Here is a 19,232-nt window from a genome sequence, read left to right as displayed (position 1 = left end):
TATCATTAATACAGAAAGGCCAAGTGAGAAGCCAGGTTTTGCATAGTACAAGCAATTGAAAAATAAAAAAAATCTTAATGAAGGAACAGATTTTTATGTTTTGCTGGTGATGTCATGAGAGGAAGTATGTGGAGAAAGGAAGATGAAATAAAGAAAATCCATGTCCAATATTGACCTCAGATAATATTACCAACAGCTCTACTTCACAGACTTGCATGAAAGACCTTTCCCACCTGCCACTGTAAGCAGTATGTGTTGCTTTCTTCATATTACATTCCCCCAGACACTGGTTACTAGAAACAAAAGGCTTCATTTCTGAGATGTCATGAGAATATGTTGTTGTCACGCAAAATCCAGGAAAATGGCCCATCCACTACTAAAATTATTACCATAAAGGTACAAAACTTGGCAAGATTGTAAGAAGCCTTATAATGAATCTATTTTATAATATTTATTAATGTTTATCTTGCTTTACTTTATCCCGCTTACTGCTTGATGTTGCCAAACTGCTCCAGAAACAGCATTAATATGGATAAGAAAAAAAGATTAACATGTAAATGAGTAATGAAAAGTATTTACTAGAAATGGAACTGGCATCCATATGTAAAAAACCTTTGCCAAGCCTTGTCAGTATTAATAGTTTTGTCTACGTTTATAGGTGGCCAGACTATGCGGCTATTCTTCATGATGGTGAATGCTGACAATTTTTATATTACATTTGGTCCAGGAGCTTGCATTTAGAATTATAGCAAAAAGCACGTTTTTAAGTCCCTGTATTTAAGAAAGAAGTATCCATACTGCTTTCTGTCAGCTGTTCAGTACAGTAGTTTGCTGCTAGAGCCTTCCTTTCACAGGGTTACATAGGGTTCACCAGCTTACATAGGGTTAAGGCTTGAAGACTTTAAAAGTAAAGAGAAATCAAGGAAAGATAAGATGAAACAATGCATGTAAGGAGCAGCTGAAGGACATTTTCTGTCTCTTTTTGGAGATAGCAAATTATGTCAGTTATCAGACGTTCTTGTATAGCTGAGAAATGTTTCATATTTCTTCATGCTCTTTCTATGCTTTCCCACAGTATGAGTTTCACATGAGATTATATCAGGTTGCATTAGCTCTGATTGTTCAGCATCACTGTGTCTTGCAAGGTCAGTGGAATCAGAAATTCTTCACTTTTTAAGGTCACTGAGAGGAAGAAAGGCAGCAGTTGCCAACCCTCGACACACAGCTCCCACCCATGCATTGGAGAAAACTTCCCTGTGTGTGAGGATATGCAAGGACCACATGTATCACCTGTAGCGGTTGCTGGTAAATTGACATCAATGGTCCTGGCTGCATTTGAAGGAGAGGACAGTCGGTATGACTGCCTGAGTCCTGGCTGACAGGAGGAGTAGCAGAACAGATGCTCAACATAGTTTCCATGTTTCCCACACTGAAACCTCAATCTCGCTTGTCTGCAAGAAGAGAGAAAAGATGGTTAAAGAGGAAGTAAGGCTAATTCTAGTTTAGACCATGTTCTCTAGTTATGCTGACTCCTCAAAATTATGCAAAAGCTTAGATGGCCAGTTCAGCTTTTGTAATGTGCTCAAGGGAGGGGTGATACATGCCCTACGGTCCTTCAAGACAGGCCAGCAAACATCAGTGAGGACTCGGAGTAAAACGTCAGAGATATTCTCTATCGTAGAGTACACATTAATAAGCCTTCCACATAAGGACTGACCCAAGAGCGTGCAAAGTTGGCAGAAACTCAGTTATTCCTACAGAGCCTTTACAGACCTGTTAGTGTGCACTAACTGATAACTATCAGGATGGAGTACAGATGAGTGTTTGCTATTAAATCAGAACAAAACTCTAGCTAGCAAATGGAGCTTTTTTTGTCCATGAATAACTGGGCATTTTTTCCTGAAACGTGAAGTCTGAGTCTGTCTCTTGGGCTCATTTATGTTTGTCTTGTTTTTGCCATAGTCTTTTAGATATTCACACAACCCTTATTAATTGGGCTCATATTTCCAGCATTTGCTGTCCTCCTCAGGAAGTTAAAATGTGTGTACTTTCCCTCTTTGTGCAACGTAATAGGCATCCATAGCACAAGCAATATTTACTGTTACTAATAATGCCAATAAATAGAAAACCCGTATTGTTTTTGTTTACATTTATACTTGCCCTAAGTATTCATAAATTAACTTACATTAAGTGGAGCCAAGTTTATTAGGAACCAGAATAAATTTGCTGTGTTTCACTTGTGTGTGGGAGGATGAGAAATATATCCATTGTATTGTGTTTGATGCCTATTTTGAAAAGGTCTGTTAGTAAATGGTTTAGAGAGTAAAATAATATTCTGCCTGTTGTATTTGCAATCTTGTATCTGCTTTCTGCTGTGTAATTCACACTTTCATATATTTACTGGAGCTAGCTCTTCCAAAATTAACATTTGATTACATTTTTTTTTGGCTCATGTATTAGCTCTACAGTGGGGCAGAAAAGAGGGAACTGTGCAGTAAAAAGTCTCAGGCGTGGGCTGCATTGTGATCGCCTGGCCAGGCTGTGCGTGTGTGTGTATATATATTATATAAATATATATATTTTCATGAAAAATTCTCATGGACTGCCGAGAAAAAACTTTTTATTTTCCTTACAGTGTAACATTTTCTTTCTTTAGTTCTTGTGATATGATCCCTGCTACTTTACTATCCAAGCACATCAAGTCCACCTGCTGTCTCTCAGCGCAGTGTAGCCAGGGAGCAATCTTTGGGGAGCGAGGGACCAGCAGCCGTCTCCCCCCACACCTTCTTGAAAAGCAGGAGCTGTCTGCAGGCTTTCCCAGAAATAGCTCATCAGAAAAGCTTCAGACCACCAACAGCAGCAGTTTTTAGCAGGCCAGAGACCCACAGGAGTCTGAGAGGCATGGCAAAAAGGAGAAGTGTTATTCTGGCATCCCTCCTGCCTCTCAGAAGCACGTTCACGCCCCCAGCAACCCAAGAGGCAGCAGTTCGGTAGCTGGGTGCAGGTTGGGGGAAGAGCGTGCAAAGCAGGGGTGCTATCTGGGGTGTTAATATTAATGGTGATAGTCTGGTGGTGACCTTTGCACTCAAATGACATCTGAATAGCAGTAATGAAATGGTGCAGATCACTGTCTGAATTTTGCGTCCCAGCCTGTGGCGGGAAGCGTTAGTGTTAGTGATTCAATCACCAGTCTTTTGGCATTTGGAGGGCTGGCTGCTTGAGATCCCATTCCCCAAGTCCAGAGATTAAGGAGTGATCTCAATTTTCATGAGAAGTAATAAGAAGAAAGTGATGTTCCAGCCCTTGCGGTTGCAGAGAAAACTATGAATATTAACAGAGTGCACCCTGAGGGCCTACAAACCAGGCGAATAAAAAGAATGATAAATGTATACCCCCTTAAAACAAACAAATACAACTGCTGATTTTTAGGGCAGCATGCGACTGCCGGAGCTTGTGCAAAGCCCTCTTCCAGCAGCCAGGAAAGGGAAGAGCCTGCAGTCAGCCGCCCGGCTTTCCGGAGCCAGAGGACTCCCATTGCTCTGGCTCTTTTCTCTCTTCCCTCTCCACCGCGTCCTCCTTTGCTGACAGGGCCACGCGGTTTTATTGTCCTCCTGTCGGCCGTCAGCGGCGGGGCAGCGGGGGCCCACACACGCTGTCTCGCGAGGGTGCGATTGCGCACGGAGCACCCTGCCCCGAATCTGGCTCGGGCTCCCCCCCCGCACCCTCACCCTGGGCCCCCGCGCCTCCAGCCATCGCCAGCTGGCCGCCTCCGCGGCTGCTGTCATCTGCTGCGCTGCACGCTGAGCCTCCCCCGCCGGCTGGGGCTTGCTCCCCGGCCACCGACGGGGGCCGTGCGGGAGGGAGGGAGGTGCTGGGCTGCCCCCCTGCCCTGTTTCGGTCATCTCAGGGCAGAGCCGTGGTGCCGGGGTGGGGGGAGGGAGTCGCGCTTTGGGCTGCCATTCGTTTACGCTCTTATGCCCCGTGTTCACCCTAAGTAGCCCCTGGAGAGGGGGACTTTCTTTGGAAGGCTGCTTTTGGAGGGGTGGCCCCTTGAGCCTGTGCGGGGCTGGGGACCAGCAGGAGGGTGGGAGCCCACACTGGCTCCCGTGGCCGGGGAGCCTTGGCTCAGGCAGGACGGGTCCCTCCGGCAGCATCAGTCCTTCCTGCAGCTTCCCAATGGGCCCAGCGGGCACGCTGTCTGCCAGAGCCGGGCCTGGGCACCACCTCGCTCCCATGACTCGGCTCCAGATAACATGGGGAAGGAGTTGGTGCCAATGCGAATGCGTGGCGGTGTGGAGAAAGGGTGGCCTTCGCTCCCTCTGCCGTCTGTCCGGTCTCCAGCCATTCGCGATGGCAGCCACCCCGCCACCGAGGGGCCATCACCCTGGTGAACCCTGCCGCCCTCAAGGGCCATAACCGCAGTGCTGCCACGGCGAGGGCAGGTGGCCGCGGAAGCCCTTCCCACAGCGCCGGAGCGGGATGCCCAGCCAGGTGGCCCGCCCGGAAGGGTTGCCCTGAGAGAGGAGAGGCGGCTGGTGGGGATGGTGTCCTCTCGGGATGGTGGTGGGCACCTCCACTGGAGCTGGTGGCGGATGCTAGCAGGAAGAGCAGCATCCCTGGATTGGAGGTCGCGCCCAGCTGTCTCAGCTCCCTGTCCAGAAGGGACTTGGCCTCGGTCCTGGAGGAAGGAAGAGGAGCTCCCAGTGAGTCAGCAAGGCCTGGCTTTCAGTCGCTCCTTGCAGGGGCAGTTAAAGCAGCGATGGCAGCTTGCTTATGCCCCCAGCAGGGATGGTCCTCTGCATCCCTACCTGGGATGCCAGAGGCCTGAGCTTCACTGCCCATCCTGCCCTCTCCTCCCTCCCAGCTCCTGGCCACTATTCCTAAGTGTTTGGTAGCATGTGTTTGTGCATCTTCTCCGCCACTGGAGGGAAGGATCTCCCCAGGGTAGAGGTTGTTCTCCCGCCATATGGGACGGCGTGTCTGGCACCATGAGTCCTCACCTCCATTGACAGCAGTGGCACGCCTAAAAAGTAATGAGCATTTAAGCAAGTGACCGGCTGATCGTCTTCTCGTGAGATGGACAAGCCCTTTTTTCCTTGGAGTATATTGTAATGTCTGCTCTGAAACATGGTCGCGCTGACTTCTCTTCTCCTGTTTGCAGGAAGCATTATCAGTGGTGAGTGAAGACCAGTCCTTGTTCGAGTGCGCCTACGGATCGCCCCACCTTGCAAAGACAGAGATGACGGCCTCCTCCTCCAGTGAATATGGGCAGACATCAAAGATGAGTCCACGTGTCCCCCAGCAAGACTGGTTATCGCAGCCCCCAGCCAGAGTCACCATCAAGATGGAGTGTAACCCAAACCAGGTTAACGGGTCAAGGTAATAAGGCCAGTGTTACCGTTGCTCAAGTACACTTTTTATTGCGACGGGTATAGCTCTGTTGTCTAAATCTGTGAATCTAGCACCATTTCAAATGCCACCAGCTGCTGTCCCAGAAGCCTACAGGTCTCCCATACATTGTGGGTCACAGCTGCCAGCCCTGCTCAGGTGTTACAGAGGGTCTCAAATGGCGCTACAGGCACAGTCTTCTCATGAGCTTCTGCAATACCTTTCTGTGTTTCCTCTGACTGTGGGTAATTTTGGATGTGAACTGGCATTGCACGCTAGGTGAAAGAGCATATATTAAAGTTAGCAAAATGTCAGTTTGCTGCAGTCTGGGGCAGCGCCATTGATCTGTCTAAGGGTGTGGTGTATGTGAGCTAACACTCAATGGAAGTTGTCAAAAAACAGAAATTTGGGCAGTTGCCTTTGCTCTAAATATAACCAAACAGAGAAGCATAGGAAGTAAATTCTTGTAATGGCAGAGGGAGTGAACTATTGATTTTTACTTTTATATTTACTGTGAACATAGTGCCAAAAAGCATAACCATGGCGCTGGATTTAGACGAGCTCACGCTGAAGAAACACCACATGTATGGAGGCAAACAGGGGAGTAGAAAGGAGCAGGAAAAGAAATTACTCAGCTCAACAGGCAGTAGCCACAGCCTGTCAGTGCATTAATTGTTGTCTCGGGACTTTTTTTATGAATGTCACTATGAAGGGGAATTGTATTGATTAAGCTGAAAGAGTAATGCAGTGGATTTGTGGATATTGAACTGGTAGCTCTCCCAGGCATAGGAGCACTCTCTGGGATTTCTTCTGTCTGAAAACGAACAATGAAGATTTTTTTTTTTCCAAGGAAACTATCCAAACAAGTGCTTTCCTGTTTAAAATGCCTGACTGTCAAAACAGTTTTCCTTTGGTGTTGCTGAAAGGCAGAGATCCAGAGAGTCAGTTGCTCACAATTGTTGGTGATGTACCAGTGAAGACTCTGCTTCACATCTCTCTGTCACAAACACCTGCCTATTAATCTCATCTTCCAGCATCAGTTGTTTAGAAAAACCTCAGCTATGGGCACTGTGGTTACTGTTCACACTTGCTGTGCTAATGTGATGAGCACCACAAGCAGGGCAAAGTGGTTTGACAGCTTATCACACCTACACTTTTCACTGGTAAGGATGGAAATTGTGCTGAAGTCAAATCAGAACTTCCAGTGAATAGTCAAAGATTTGAGATACGTAGAAACAAACGGTAAACTGAAGTTACAAAGAATTAGGTGAAGTCTTCTTGTAAGCCCACTTATTCAGAACTTATTCACAATCAATTTCAGTGAGATTTTTTTCTTTTTTTGTACTAAGCAAATCACAGATATAATCACAAATAGAGTATTGATTCAAAACCAGTTTCACCTGCTTCCTAAAATTACCTCTAAGTATTTGTGCAGGCATTTCTGTAAGAGAACTGATCACAGTTTTTCTCAGTGTAAATTCCATAAAGTGCATTGGAGTAGATAATTAGTGTTGTTACTGAAATTTGTGGTAACAATTTGTAATGTTATACATAACTAAAGTCAGTCATACACAGACTTCTATTTTACCATACTCCAAGATCTTAAAGAAGAGTCTCGATGATACACATCCATTTGAAATTGTTGGTCTATCACATTTTTAAAATAATCAAGCCAGAATTCTGAATTTGCTTTCTTGGATTCCTGAAATACCTAACTAGCCTGAATATTAGAGCTCAGTTTGTGAATCACAGATATTTTGTTGTCGCTGTGATGGTTTAAGGACAAAACCGTAGTAATACCGTCTTGTATTAGCTAAAACCTTGTCCTGTCTAATCCTTGTTAGCAACCCTGGTAAGGATTATATTCCCATTTAGGAGGTCAGGACCGTTACCAAGACCAAAATGTGCACCCGTAATCAGATCAGCTAAATCCAGGCAAACCCTATAGTCCGAGGGTGAGAGCACAGTGTAGAAAATGTGCTTGTCACACACCAGCATGCCCCAAACAAGTAGAGACTGGTAAGAGCCCTGATTTGGGAACACAGACAGCTCGAGGCACTAAAGCACCTGGCTCCTGCAGGGGCTGCCTTGGTCTAGAGAGGGCCGGGCACCCTGAGGCACCCCTGCTATTGCGGGGTGCGTGGGGAGGCAGCCGAGCCCTGCCTTGCTGTCCAGAGAGGCCTGAAAGTGTCGTTGTGGATGGATGTGTGCTTGGGCGTGCAGCTGGGAGAGATTCTGTCCTCAGTGCCTTTGCTTCTCTCCGGGGGGCTGTGCCGTCGTTGGATAAAAACAGAAGTAACGCAGGGAGCAGGGAACCGCAGCGCAGCCACCAGAACAAAGTGTCCCTGCTGCAGCGGGGGGAGTTAGGCTCCCCGTCTCTCACGGTTCACGTGTTGCTGCCTGCCTGGCAGCCCGACTTCAGCAGGCAGGACAGGGTGGGCTCGTGTTCAGCATATTTTGCAGCCTGGTGGATGGGGGCATGCACTCAGGTTGGGGGGGCTCGCTGTCCGTATCTCCCATATCTAAGGTATGTTCACCTTGTGTATGGGAACTCAGAATACTTTCCAGGGATGGATGAGCATTCAGAAGCCCTGAATTAAACAGGCTGTTTGGACATATCTTCATAATGCCTATCATTTCTCCTTCCTTTATGCTATTTTCTATCAGTGTGTGCAGCATTGAATCACTTAGGGTGATACTCAGGCTACCTGCCCAGTCAATAGACAGGAACTGGCCACTGGTTTAGGCTGCCCGAGTTGCTCTTTTCAAAGAGAGGTATCTGCCTTTCCTTCAGATGTATCCTGGTCTCCGCACTAGCGGCATAAAATGTTTGTGCCTACGGTCTGCACTGTTACTAGCAGAACAGGCATCTACTTTTGCAAGGCTATATAATCTGAGCATCGGGGAAATTGTCTTTAAATCAATCTTTTTTGATTAGTCACGAGGCATAATTTTGATTCATACTTTTCCGGCAGAACTGTTAATTGCTATAAGGAGTTGCCAAGGCATCTGCAACCCCAATGACACACTTTTGCACCATCCTGACCACTTTTACCACTATTACAGAAGTAAAGAGATGAAAAGAAGAAATTTTGTGTACCTCCTCTCTAAAAAAATAGCATTGGGTATACCTACTCCATCATTAGGACTTGGAGTTGAGTGCAAATTGTCTGAGCAGCACATGGAAACTAAGTTCTTCATTTTTCTCTGGACAGCATCCCTCAGAGGTGCTTAATGTGGTCATCATTAGAAAGTGAACAGCTTTCCCAATATCAACCAGTGGGTGAACTGGCACACAGGCTATGCTTCCAGAAGAGGCTGTACAAGTTACTGCTCTGAACTGCAAAATGTTTTTGATCAGAACACTGGTTTTCTAAAGGGCACATTCTGGCTGAAAATATAACGGGAAGAAATGTAATTCTCTATATATTGAATTAAAAACAGCCTGCAGCATTGGATGCAGGGTTTTCATTTATTAATCTTGGCTTTGACAGCCTCCCCTATTGACAGAGCAATGCAGAGTTGCTAACTGGAGAAAACAAGGAAAATTCATACTTTACTGCGATTCCTAAGACATGACATTATGCTGAAAAATAAACAAAAAAAAATCACTTATAGACTACCAAAGATAAGAATAGATTAACAGTACAAAAAAAATTTCATGCATATAATGCATGCTTATACTTAACACAAAAATTAAAAAAAAAATTGTAATTAACATACACTTTTTATTTCATCAGAAAACTGTTATTTTATAAGGCCTAATACATGCCTGAAAAAACAGATCTTATTATTACACTTTTAATGGAGAACAAATATTGCCAAGTAACAAACACAAATATGTTATGGCGTTTCTAAAACTCATATACATGTGTGCATGTAATATATATAGTGTTAATACTTTGGGAATTATCATGCTTCCTAGTATGTGCTGTTCCTGCCAGTTGTAGAAAAAAAGTGTGTATCACTCAAGCCTTGCATAAAATGGAATTACTTATCAGTAATATAATATTGATAAATAATCATAACAAATATTCTGATATATTGATTAGCACTGTCAATACGGAAGTCACTACAGGTCGGTGTGATATACGCATCTCTCTCAAATCTGAAAACCATTTTTTTCCTTCCTGAAGTCCCGCTAGCCCTTTGCCATTTGTATATTGGAGTTTCATCGGTTTCCTGACAAATTGTCTTCTGTTTGTCACATACGTAGTATCGATTTATATGTGCAGATTAGTGGTACCCTGCCGCTTTGCATTTTCTTTTCTGCAGAAGCCTTCCCCACCCTGCTCATTTGCAGCCCATAAATTTATTTCCTTAAATGAAATGCTCATTTCTTAAAAATGCTTCATATGTTAAAAATCAACTCATGCAGTAGTATAGAGCTTGGAGCCGCTTTTCATTTTTAAGTAAAAGTGTGCCTTCTCTGTTTACACCCATTTTAAAATCTGGGTTGTCCCAAAGGAGTCTAAAATACCACAGCCACACTGCAGAGCCGCAGAAGTGCTACCTCTCCAGAGTATCCTCCGTAATCGTCTTCCTATGGGGGAGCCTGGGTCTGAATAATACGATGTAAAGAGGATGCAAAACAGGGTACCAGACCCCACAAAGTGGTAACCAGAGAATAGTTAGCGTTTTGATTTTTTGCTGTCCGGCTCTCCCTTCTCACTGTGTTAGGCTGCTTCCTGGCCATATATTTTGTCGTCTGGAAGGGGGTATAAAGTTTTAGGAGCGTACTAAACCTCTTACACATCAACGATTAAGTACCCACTCAAAGCAGAAATGCACTCACTCTGCTAGGACTCTCCCCAGATATACTTTGGCTGTAATTGCCCTACCATTAAATCTCAAAACAAAACAGTCTCAAAACTGGCATTCCTGTGAATACCAAAGAAATAACATTAGAATGAAATTAAAGGGTTATTTTCAGTGTGCTGCAGAGGGATTAGCTACACAGTTTTCTTTAACAATAACGGTATTTTTAAAGCTAAACCCTGTGGCACAGCACCAGAAAATATAGCCTAAGGGTCTACCTTAAATTAAATAAAGCAAGAAAAGTTTAATTTAAAGCTGTCATTTGCCTTGCTGTTGTTGCATATATAATGCAGATTGTCACAGGTGGTATCAAATTGAGTTTCTTCAAATCCATTATGTTGGTACAGCCATTATATTTCTTCCAGGTACATAAATCTAATGAGACCTTTTGTGCCACCATATAGTCAATCTTTCACCTGAATGTAATAATATTATTTCCTGCTATTTATTGCTCTTGAATCAGACCAAAAGATTCACTTTTGTAGTAAAGCACTATAATATAAATCTGGAGATTGCATATGTCATACTGTTACTTACTTTTCTGTTTATTGTTCTTCTCATATTTTATCAAATTAAGTATGAGCAATTCTATTACAATGAATGAATGCAATTCATGTTATGCATTTAGGGTGAAATTCACTCCTGTGGAAATGCTCTCATGAGGCCCTGGGTACTGCTTAAACAACATTTAAATCCATGGATTGCTCAGTGGTCTCTGAATACATTCACCCGTGTGTGGGACTATACAAAGGTAGCTTGGAAGAACTACATTTACTGGTAGGTAATCAATCTTTAAGGGAGGCTGAAGTGGAACATAGAGTCTTATCCAGGCCACAGATAAATTTCACTTGCCATGAGCAGTGTGATGATTTCATTGAAAAAGCATTTTGAAAGTTAGCTGTAGTGAAAGCACAGCAGAAGTTTTCTAACATCAGCTTGGCTGATACAGAAGTTTTAAAGAAATGCCAGAAATAATTAGTTGTCATTAAGATTTAATCATGTGCAAAATGTTGTTTTAAGTGCTACCAATTGTTGCTCAAAAACCATTTGAGAATGAAATTATCACTTAATATATCTTTTGTGCTGGCTCTTTTGGGAAATACCATTTTTCTTTGCATGTTAGTGTTCTAAATTTTCATCAAAGAGCTGGGTTGAGTGCATCTGACACACAGGAGGACTTTTCAGAGTCCAAAGTGACCTCAAGTTTTTGTTTGGTTTTTTTTTAGTTTTCCCCTTGATGTAAAGTCTCCTAAGTGGTAGCTATTTTCTGCTATACAAACCAGCAAATTTGAATGGGTAGCACTTGAGGTACCTTGCGCAGTCTAGCCATGTGCCAGCTGATGTACCCAGCCACTAAGGAGGGTGCATTCATCCATATGGAGCTCTATATTGTCACCACAACAGAGCCATCCTGCTCCCAGGAGGCAGGCTGATGTACTTTAAGCTAGATGAGGCACCTCTGCGTTATGCTCCAGTCTATGGTATAATACTGGTGGATCTAACTAGAGCATTTGCGCACCTTGCGTGGAGAAACAGGGTTGATCTGCAGTAATCACCCTGACATCACTTGTTTTTCAAGGGCATGGCTTTTTCCATCCCTGCAGCACAGCCCCGCGGTTGAGGCTCAGTGCCATTCCTTCCACATCTGGTGGCGTACCACCGGCACGCAGCCCTGGTATTCTTGGTAAACCTCAGCTCAGACTAAACAACAAGCATGGTCCAAACCCCATTGCAGTCAATGGGACTCTCTTCTCTGTCTCCAGTAGGGCTTGAGTCAGTCCCTACGTCAGTCCACAGTAAAGCTGGGAGATCTGTCTTAAGAGGATGACTTTCCTAATGCACTTATTGGTGCTGCCTATGTAAAGTAACATTAATCTTGGATAAAAAGATGTGGTGTTAGTTATCTCAGACTGATAATCTTTTTTCCCCACTGACTGGGTGGTTGGTGGAGTGGCTGCCTACCAAACTGGAAAAACTGCAAATTCAGGATCTTCTCCATGTAGGGCTTTATGTCTGACTACTTCAAGAAGTTCCTCTTTGCTCTGCAAATCCACCAGCTCAACATTAGTGCATGTGTGTGTGCATGGTTTGGCTCTGTTCTTGAGGCAAACGTGTTGCCAAGGAGAAAAATAAACCCAGCTCACCACTATGATAGCTACTTTTTTGCAGCTTTTCGAGGGGTGCTGGGCTGGCAGGTGCTAGCTAAGAAGCTTTCCACTCTGGGATAATGTGTTCATTCATAATTGGCATGGTTACATTTTGGATTGACCACTGATGCTTAAATTGTGTGCTTAGCTTCAGGAGTTTAAGAGGGAGATGAGGATAGCCGGAATTTCAAAAGTGCTAAGCAACCAAAAGCTCTCATATGGGTAGTCTTCAAATAATGACATAGGACCCCACAAGTTATGATCGCTGTCATTATTTATGACTATTGCTATCATTACTGCTTTATTTCCAGTACAGTATTTACTGTGTCTAGGACGTTTAGAGCCGGTGGTTGTGGTGTTGCCCCAGGCTGGCGCGGCACAGAAACTGCCAGTAGGTAGGTTGTCTCTGACCCAGCGTATTTGGAGATGAGTCTTTTCCTCTCCCCCTTCATTAGCAGGTGTTTTATTTTGATCAGGGTAGTGTCAGTGGGGTGTTCAGTATTTAAAGTTTGGGAGTAGGGAATAGCATTTTAAGACAAAGCAGAAGGCAAATAAGAAAAAGAAGAGGCTAATCATTGACTTTACCATTTCGCACCCGTCAGCCTCACAGCCCGATAATGCTAATCATGAAAATCCGCAGACATTCCACAGACACAGGGGATTATGGTTTCCATACAAGATGTCACTTCTTTTTATGCCTGGCATGCTCTACTTTGCTAACTTTCTATATGATCTCTGCCCACAAAAGAATGCATATGTGGTTTGGGAAGGGCCCTGTCTCCCGGTATTTCATATTTTATGAAACCACAAATACAACAGTCTTACAAGCTCTTGAAATGAAATACAATTTGAGAAATGTAATCCATTACCATTATAATAGAATTTCTATAAAAATAATAAAAGAAAAACAAGAGAAAATCGGTCCTGAAAGTTATAGGCCAATTGGGAAGTCATTGTGGCTTTAGCCTAGCTATCACCATGTCAGACTTCAGCCTTCTCCCAGGCAGCAATCTAATTGTAAATTATGTATATACAGAACATCATTTCTTAGCTTTGGCTTTTAGTGACCCCCTTCCCTTCTTTCCCTTTCTTCACTCCAACCTCACACATAAGAAATATTGAAGTGTTTGCACTAATGGAGGAATGACAACGTGCAGTCAAACTTAAACCAGCTGTTTCCTCACACTGTGAACACAAAGAGCCAGGCCGGTAATATTTATAGCTTGACTGGCCTCTAGTGAGCCAGACGCTGACTGCCTTAATTTGCCATGATGGCCTTAAGGCTTGAAGCAGCTGTGGACCGCAAGATAGCCGGGGAAAGTTAAGCAAAAAGAAAAAAAAAAAAAGAAAAGATTGTTTCAATTAGCAAAAGTTATTGTTTGATTGAAAATGAACGGCTGTTGCATATACAACTCAATAAACAAGCATCTTTTGTTTTGCTTACAGAAAGCCAACAACGTTGCGTCTGTTGGCATGTAGTGTTTGCTTTCTCCTTTCACTGGAGGAAGGACCTGAAGGCATCTCTACGTGCCATGCTGTGACATATCTGAGTGACCCCTGGGCTGGCCCCATGCAACCCTGAGCACCTACTGAGCTCGGGGCACCCCACACAGTGGAGTCTGCCCCTTTTTGGACGCTGACGGAGTTTGTTAGCGTGGGGCTGCCCCAAGCCCAGCCACACTGCAGCCCTGGTCTGTTGAGGCTGTTGAAGACCAGTTTGGTTGCCCCTGCATAGCCTAGCATGGAGCAGTGCACCTCCATGACTGCGTGGCCCAGTGAGGACTTCAGTTTTCCTTTTTTTCTTTTCTTTTGTCTTCTTAGGACTGCTTTTGACACTCACCTTAGAGCAAAGATAAACAGACTGTCACCGTGGCTTCAGCATCAGCTTAAGCCAGCTTTAGCTGGCGGCGTGGGTCCCGAGGGGCTTCCCCGCCTTCCACAGACAGCTTCCACCTCGGCAGCTTGCTCCCACCCTGGCTGTCCCCTTTCCTCTGGGCGAGCGTCGCCTTCACACAGCCACCCCATGTGGGTGGGGGAGTGACTCAGGTTACAGCTAAGCACTGAGTTACTTACCCACCCACCCATTTATTTACTTATTTTGCATACTTGCTGGGGAAGCAGGTCCCCAACCCAGTTTGCTAAGCAGTTGTGCGAGAGCCTGTGTGAGCACCCCAGGGATATTTCGACCTACGTGCATTTTCTGGCGTTTTAGTGCCTCTGTTATGCTGGAGTCTTCTGCGGGGAATTTTGCGCTACTTTCATAGGAAGCCTTGGAAGGGAAAATAAAACCTCTGTTTTCCTTTCAGCAGGTTAAATGTGGTGGTGCTCACGCAGCAGATTCAAGGGCAGGTGCCTGCACCGGAGCAGAGCGCTTGGTGCGCTTGCAGGGCCTGGTGTATGCACAGAAGAAGCCAGGCAGCCGCGTCCAGCTGCGGTGCTGGGCGATGAGTATGGATGGTGGAAACCGAGCGCTGTCAAAGCAAGTGGTGGGGCCTCTGATATCACCACTGAAAGCGCTTTTCAGAGTCTCAGCACCCATGGGGATCACCATTGGTGCCAGGCAAGCAGCCCCTGGGGCTCTGCAAAGCTGCTGGTGCAGCTACACTCCTGGTCTGGTGGGGAGCACGGGCTCCTTCTCACCAGGGAGGGCTGGGCTGTCCTCAGTGATTGCTGCCGAAGGGGAACCGAAAGGGGGATCTGCAGGACCCCTCTTTGCATGTCACTGCTGTGGCAGGTCTCAGCAGATGTGAATCCCACTGATTCATGAAGAGGAAGAGGTGTAGAGAGGGGCAAGGAAAAGAGTTTAAGGCTGCAGCTGAATAACCCTTTGAATTGATATGGTGGTCTAAAGTATGTCAGGTGTACTTTAGGAAACAGCAGTGTACCTCAAAGTAAGAGATCTCAGGGAAGTTTTGTTTTTTTCTTTGTGGACCACTTTTTCAGTGACAAACCACTTCTGGGGGGGAAGTGCTGACCAAATCCATTACAACTTGAGCAATTGCAGTGAATGGAGCCGAGCCTGAGCATGCTTTGCAGTATGCTCAGTATGAGCTGACCTTTAAATGATGTCATTTTGGCTAAATATAAATTTACATACGTTGGTCCAAATTATCTCAGGGAGCTGGCTTTGTGGAGCTCTCCCTTTTGTACGTAAGGACAGGGTGGGGTCATTGCAGCCCTGCTGGGGCCATTCCCCTCTTTCTCAGATCACTGGCATTACAAAACGGGAGAGGAGGGGTGAGGAGAGGAATCTGTATCCTCAGGACAGTGTCACAGTTTGTTCACCAGAGCCTCACAGAAGAAAAGTTCCTGGTAGCTCAGGGTGGCCTCTGACCTGACCAGCCACAGGCTGGATGGGGACCATGCATGGAAAACTCTTCAAAGATACCCTTACATGGCTCTACTCTCCTGAGAACCCTTTTCTATAGTAGCCTCTGTAAGGAAGTTATTCAAGCTGTGGTTATTAAATAAACTTATAAAGATATGTAGATATTTGGAGAATACATTTTTTCTCATTTATTTCCCTCTGAAATTCAGGAATATTAAATAGAGGGGTTTATATTATGGGAATGTCACAAAGATCATGTAAAATTTTGCTCATTCCTAATCTGTGTTTCTCTGACACCTTGCATTTTAACACAACACAGGTGTTTTATGTCACATGGGGAAAACAGTAGCATAATGAAGAGGAAAAAGTGTGTTTCATACACTTATTTATGAACTTACATCTGCTTTCATCAGAGTCAGTGGTTGGCAAAACTCCAATCGGCTTCAGTAGGAGTGGGCGCTAAATTTAACCATCAAATCAGCTTGATTCTAAGTAACCCTGAATAAAGGCAAGGCTTCCAGGTCCAAGGACCCATGGAGAAATACTTTCTTCAATAGACATTTATCGGCAATCAGAGCTGAATCAGCTCAGGACTGGACAAAGTGCTCTTGGGTAGCATGATTGTAGTCTTTCCACTTCTTTTTTTTTTTTTTTTTTTGTAAATTCCAGGTGTAACACAGTATATTTACAAAGGCTAAAAATAACACGCAGCTGTGAAGAAAAACATCTCGGGTTTCATTTCAGACCTGGAGCTGAGGATGAATCACTGCAAAGCTGCACCCTTTACACTGGGCACACTTTCTGAAAGCTGCTTTTCCACTGCCCCTGCTCCCCCAGTGGTTCAGAAATAAAGCAGACTTACAGAAAGTCCTAAAAAAAGCCTTTGCAGACAATCACTCTCTTGTTGTTCTGGGCACTAAAAATACCATTTTCTAGTGTCTGCTTGCATTTTCAGTTTTGCTTTCTATACTGTAGGAGTCCATTCCAGCCATTTGAATTAAGCTTTGGTTCAGTGGTCTGCATAAGCACACGCTCAGTTTGAAGTACCTGAGTCGTCCTGTTAGCTCCCATGGAGCTGTTTACATGCTCGAAGCTAAGCGTGGTCTTGGAAGATTTGCTGAACTGGGGATTTGCTTGTCCACCCAGTAAGCTACTGGGTCAAGGGACAAAACCCTTGACCATCTGCTTCTGGATTTTAATGAAAAGTTATGACTTATTTATGATCTTCTTCCCCACACCCGTCTGTTTATATTCAGCACAGAAAACCAGCTCAGAAGCCCTGTCAGATTGCCAAAAGCTGTGTGCTACTACTGGATCTTTCACATCATTTACTGTTCAGTGTTTACAAGAGTGTTTTTAATGCACGATTGCCCACAGAAGTGGTGTAGGCCAATACTGATGTGATATTTCACATCAGCAGCAAGACGTTGATGTCCTTATATCCCAAGCTTCTTTTCACAGAAAAACAAAGTAACTGTGCCAGTTAGGCCAAAGGATGCTGCTAGTTCTCTGTTTCCCAAAAACATCCCTAAAAAGTCAGTGAATAGGCCAAATGGTTCTTTCTTTTGTCTTTGTAACATAGCTGACCTTGGGAGTCAGGGTGGGCGTCTGCACAGGTATAAGGGCAGGAGTTCGACGATGTTTCCAAATACAAGTGATTTTTATGCAGACTCACTTATGCACATATGCCCTTTGTATTTGTTAAAGGGAAACAGAAAAAGCCAACATTTTAGTCACAAGCAATCATCACAAAAGCTCTCTTTCAACATGTTTACGTCTGAAAGAAAAAGTTACTTAGTTTTGCTTAGCTCTGTTTAGACAGAAATAAGCTGCATCCCAGAATTATATTTAGAGGTATGTAATGGGCTAGAAAAGTTAAACCTGAGAGAATAATGCCCAAGTATTCTGATTCTGAGGGGAAAGGCTAAATTCACCACCACTCAATGACAGGCAAGACCATGTGCTGACTATATCTTCCCTTGTGGTTATTATTCAGTCCTGTGGCTGACGAAGCAGTTGTAGGAGCTTTACACAAGGCAGATTTCATATGTAATATGTTTTGTGGCACCCAAGATATTTTATACCTGAAAAAGGTATGTGAAGCCAACATTTCCCAGGCAACATTCAAGGCCCTGTTTCTTCTCCTAAAGAAGATGACAGTACCCATTGAATGGTTTCTGCGATATATTTTATTTTTAAACTGAAAGCCATCAGCAGTTCATTTTCTTTTACAACGTAGTAAAATTAGTAGTAACACTGCATAGAAAAAACCTGATACACCTAAAATGTACTTTTAGTATTTAAGATGTATACTAAATCTTTTCAGTTTTCCAAGTGCTAGTTATTTTTTAAAACACACATGTGAAAATTATAACTGCATTAGTTTCTGACCCACGGTAGTGCTGAGCAGTCAACTCAACCGAGTCACTTGGGCGTTGGATAAATACCTGCCACATCCTTTTGATGTATGTTGAGCAGACAGTGGTCCAAACTGTATATTATTCTTCCTCTTTTCTCCTCAAACAATAGCAAAATTCTTCTGGGAATGCACCTGTATTCTGACCACCGGTTAGCTTACAGAGACATTGCTGCCCAACACTTGCAGCAAGAACTGGGATTTCCGAGCTGGGGAGAGCAAGAGGCTCTGGGTGAAACACATTTTGGGGGCAGGGGGCAGATCCTGAAACACACTTCCAGGACTCTGGGTCTTGGAGGGTCTCTTGGTTCTCTGAACCAAGCTGGTCTGCAAGGAACCGAAATGAAGCATTGCAACATGACTTGCTGCTTTTTTAGTAAGACCATAGTACAGTTTCAGGAGTTAAATGGCAGGACTAAAAGAAAACTTGTTAGTAACGTAGTATCACTAAAGAAACCAAAACCCAACTAACACCCTCCTTCTCTTGCCAAACAGCCTCTTTACATTTAAAGGTATTCCCCGAGGCTCTGTTCTTTATTTTGATTTTTGTAACAATTTTTCTCTCTCTGATGAAACACGTTGTAGACATTAAATTAAGGGACAAATATGTCTGTGCCTGCCAGAAGGAAAACTGTGATGCAATTAAAATGCCATTAGGGAACCCCCTGTGGGATGTTAAACCTAAAGACTCTATTCAGAAAGCAAAGCCAAAATTAAAGAGGTGTCTGGTTGCAGATCCTCTGCAGATTTCCATTTCTTGACTACAGTACCATGGAGACTGTGCTAGTCAGGAGCTGAAAGGTTTTTCCAGTCATGCGTGTGGTATTTTGAATCATGGCTTTGGCAAATGTTCCTTTTCTGTAAGCCATACATAGAAGTGTGTCTACATTGCATGACATAAGGTGCAACTGTGCGTGGCCCACATGAAACAGTGACAGCAGTGGAGATGGGAAGCTGTCCAAGCTTGGACAATGACAACTAATAATAGTTTTCCCTCATAAAATTTACATTAAGTGCATCTCTGTGTTTGCTGAATTGTCTGTGAGATGTTTGGAGAGAGAAGTGCAGCTACTTGCAGCTATCAGGCTCAGCAAGCTCATGAACAAGCCTCCATTCTAGCCCAGTCTCTGGAAAT

The 19,232-nt window shown here is 44.2% G+C and overlaps 1 protein-coding gene across 2 annotated transcripts in view; it reads left to right on the top strand.

Moving 5' to 3' along the window:
• ERG (ETS transcription factor ERG) overlaps nt 1-19,232 on the top strand; it is a 65,070-nt gene that overhangs the window by 26,114 nt on the left and 19,724 nt on the right. For both annotated transcript variants that reach the window (XM_075172678.1, XM_075172671.1), the window contains exon 2: nt 5,162-5,379. In XM_075172678.1, coding sequence (XP_075028779.1) covers nt 5,162-5,379 — 218 coding nt within the window. The remainder of the gene's footprint in view (nt 1-5,161; nt 5,380-19,232) is intronic.

This window comes from Calonectris borealis, chromosome 1 (assembly GCF_964195595.1).
Source record: "Calonectris borealis chromosome 1, bCalBor7.hap1.2, whole genome shotgun sequence".
Classification (NCBI taxonomy): domain Eukaryota; kingdom Metazoa; phylum Chordata; class Aves; order Procellariiformes; family Procellariidae; genus Calonectris; species Calonectris borealis.
This window is presented reverse-complemented; position numbering and strand designations above follow the sequence as displayed.